The sequence below is a fragment of the Corvus brachyrhynchos genome, unplaced genomic scaffold (assembly GCF_000691975.1).
Source record: "Corvus brachyrhynchos isolate BGI_N302 unplaced genomic scaffold, ASM69197v1 scaffold904, whole genome shotgun sequence".
Classification (NCBI taxonomy): Eukaryota; Metazoa; Chordata; class Aves; order Passeriformes; family Corvidae; genus Corvus; species Corvus brachyrhynchos.
In genome coordinates, this window is record NW_008237536.1 from 582524 (window position 1) to 585239 (window position 2716).

At 53.5% G+C, this 2716-nt stretch overlaps 1 protein-coding gene across 1 annotated transcript in view; it reads left to right on the top strand.

Annotated features, from left to right (window-relative positions):
* Positions 1-250: 250 nt before the first annotated feature.
* Positions 251-2716, top strand: part of ARHGAP44 (Rho GTPase activating protein 44) — a 16591-nt gene continuing 14125 nt past the window's right edge. Inside the window, exon 1 of the mRNA XM_017731580.1 lies at positions 251-1836. Coding sequence (XP_017587069.1) covers positions 1670-1836 — 167 coding nt within the window. The 5' untranslated portion in view covers positions 251-1669. The remainder of the gene's footprint in view (positions 1837-2716) is intronic.

The following is a 2716-nucleotide window of genomic DNA, read 5'->3' on the forward strand; positions in this document are numbered from 1 at the left end:
CGGGCACTGTCCCTGTGTCCATGTGGGATGTGGGATGTGGGACAGACCCTCCCCTGGGAATCAGCGCTGCCGGCACGGGACGGCCTTGGCTGGGTGTTTGTGCCTCCCTCTCCAGCAGTGCAGCTATTTTTAGGCTGGAGCAAGGAGAAATTAGGGAATCAGCATTGGTCATTAAATAATGATTAAATATTTATGGACAGGCTGCAGCGAGGGCTGGCTGGGGCTGGGGTCAAAGGGGAGTTTGGGCAGGAGATGCAGGAGAGGGGCTTTTTGCAGCACCATGGACATGCTCTGCCTCTGGAGATGCATCCCTGCTCCTGCTGTCCCCACACCAGTGTGATGCTTTTCCCGTTCAGAGATAAATTACCATGAAACCCTTGCCATGCTCGGAGTTTTGCTGGCTCGGGGTCAGATGCAAGGCTCCCTGTCATGGGTGGCCAGAGCACCAGAGGGGGACGGTGGCAGGGGACAGTGATGGATGGTCCAGCCAGGCACAGGTGGCTGGCACGAGGAGATGCTCCAGGGAAGCACCAGCTCTGCTGCACCTCCCCAGGTCAAGGCTGTGGACACTCATGTATTTATTTGGGAATCAACATAATTTGCTTGATTGGTGTTGATTTCTGCTGGCAGCAATTAACTCGTGCACAGCAAATGCCTGAGCATGCTGTGACTGCATCCCCACTTGTTGGCTTTGGCTCTCCATGGTCATTGTCCCTTTCCCCAGCTGCCTGCAGGGATGGAGTCCGGCTGCTGCCTGAGCAGGGCCCGGGTTTGTGCTGGGAAAAACAGCTCGGGGTGGAAATCTGGAGGGGAGGGGGAGGAGCAGGATTTTATTTACCGGAAGGAAAGAGGAAAGAAAGCGTTGGGAGCTGGGAGTGCTGGCTGCCTCTCCAAGGGACGCTCCCACGGGATGCGTGTAACTCATGGAATGAAGTTTTGGGGGATTGGAGACCAGCCAGGGAAATTGGGTACCCCTCTCTTGGGAGGCACAGGAACCATCACCCGTCCCTACGTGGGATTGGTTGGAGCACACCATGGGAGGGAGAGGGGAGCCCAAAGCAGGGAGGTTTGGGGAGGGGCTGATGGAGATGTTCAGGGCTGAGCCCACTGGAAATGCTTTGCCAAAATCCCTGGCGAGATGCTGCCATCCTGCTGCTCCAGAAAAGGCAGTGGGATAATCTTTCATCCCCACTGGATGCCCCGGGGAAATTCCTGGGTACCAGGGAGGCACCGCTAGGGTCTCTTTGAGCACCTCAAAGCATCTCTTTGAACACCTTTGAGTGCCAACAAGGGCTCAGCACCCAAGAAATCCCAGGATGTGCAGGGCTGGCACAGGGGAATGCTCTCTGGTGAAAGCATTGGGTTTTAAATGCTGAGGATGTGCTTAAACACAGATCAGGGCCACATTTCTGTTATTCTCTTTGAAACGTTGTTTTCTGCTCCTCAAACACTCCTCAGAGCATAGCACGGCTTGGGATGTGGCTGCTGGGAGAGACACCTGCCCACGGGACCTGGGATGTGCAAATCCCACCCACCACCCGGCTGGGAGAGCAGAAAACACAGGAAAAAAATCCCTTTTGCTGTTCAAGTGAGGAAGTGACTCCTGGGGAGTGAGCAGCAGGGATGTGCCAGCGGTGCCTCACTCCCTACCACCTCCCACTCCTTAGGGATGCTAAAAATATCCCGAGCTGAGGACGGACGTTGTGGCTGTGCCCGTGGATATTTGCTGCTTTTTTCCCTGTTTGTGCTAATTCTGTGTCACTTCCAATCCTGTGTAAATGAGAGTGAAGGTGATTCCCAGAGCAGGAGGAGGAGCTGCTCAGCCCTTGTTCCCAGGTGGGCAGTGCTCCTTAGAGATGTTCTAATCTGTTCATTTCAATAACTTATCTTAAAAATTAAAATAAACAGGATTTGTTTAATTTATTTTTTTTAAATTTATTTTTAAATCACCTTAAATCAGGTGCTGGGACATCTTTCATGCCCAAAGCAGATTTAATGCAGTTCATTTGGGGATGCCCTGGCACAGTTTTCCCACAGGGACATGGCTGACCCATCCCTGGAAGTGTCCAAGGCCAGGTTGGACGGGATTTGGAGCAGCCTGGGGTAGTGGAAGGTGTCCCTGCCATGGCAGGGGGCTGGAATGATGAGCTCTAAGGTCCCTTCCAGCCCAAACCTTTCCACGATTCTGTGATTTGCACTTTCTGCAAGGCTTTGGATGGGATGTGTTTGTGGGTGAGCCGCTCCCGTGCCACGCTCACTGTCTGAACTTTGCTCTGTGTTTGCTCCTTATTTCCACTATTCCAACACTTCCCTCCCTCTCTCCAAGCTGAGAATCCAGCTTGGATGGCAGGAAGGGACCAGACTCAGGAAATAAAGGTGTTTTTTTCAGCATGACAGCACCAATCTCTCGCTGTCCCTTGACGAACCTTTAGGGACTGATTGGCTGAATCACAGCTCTGCCCCAGCTCACATTGACAGAGCTCGTTTTTCCAAGTGAAAGGATGCACTGAAGTCGTTGAAAACCCTGGGAAAAGGAATAAATGATCCGGATGTGATGGTTTAAATGAGCCTGAGCAGCTGTGGTGCAGGGCCCTGAGCTCGATGCTGCGGGTCCACGGGCCGAGGACAGCGGGTTTGTGTCTCCTTCTGCATCCCGGTGCTCCTCCCTCGGGAAGGCAGCCGCTGCCACGGGCTCTGGAGCGCTAAATCCGTCTCC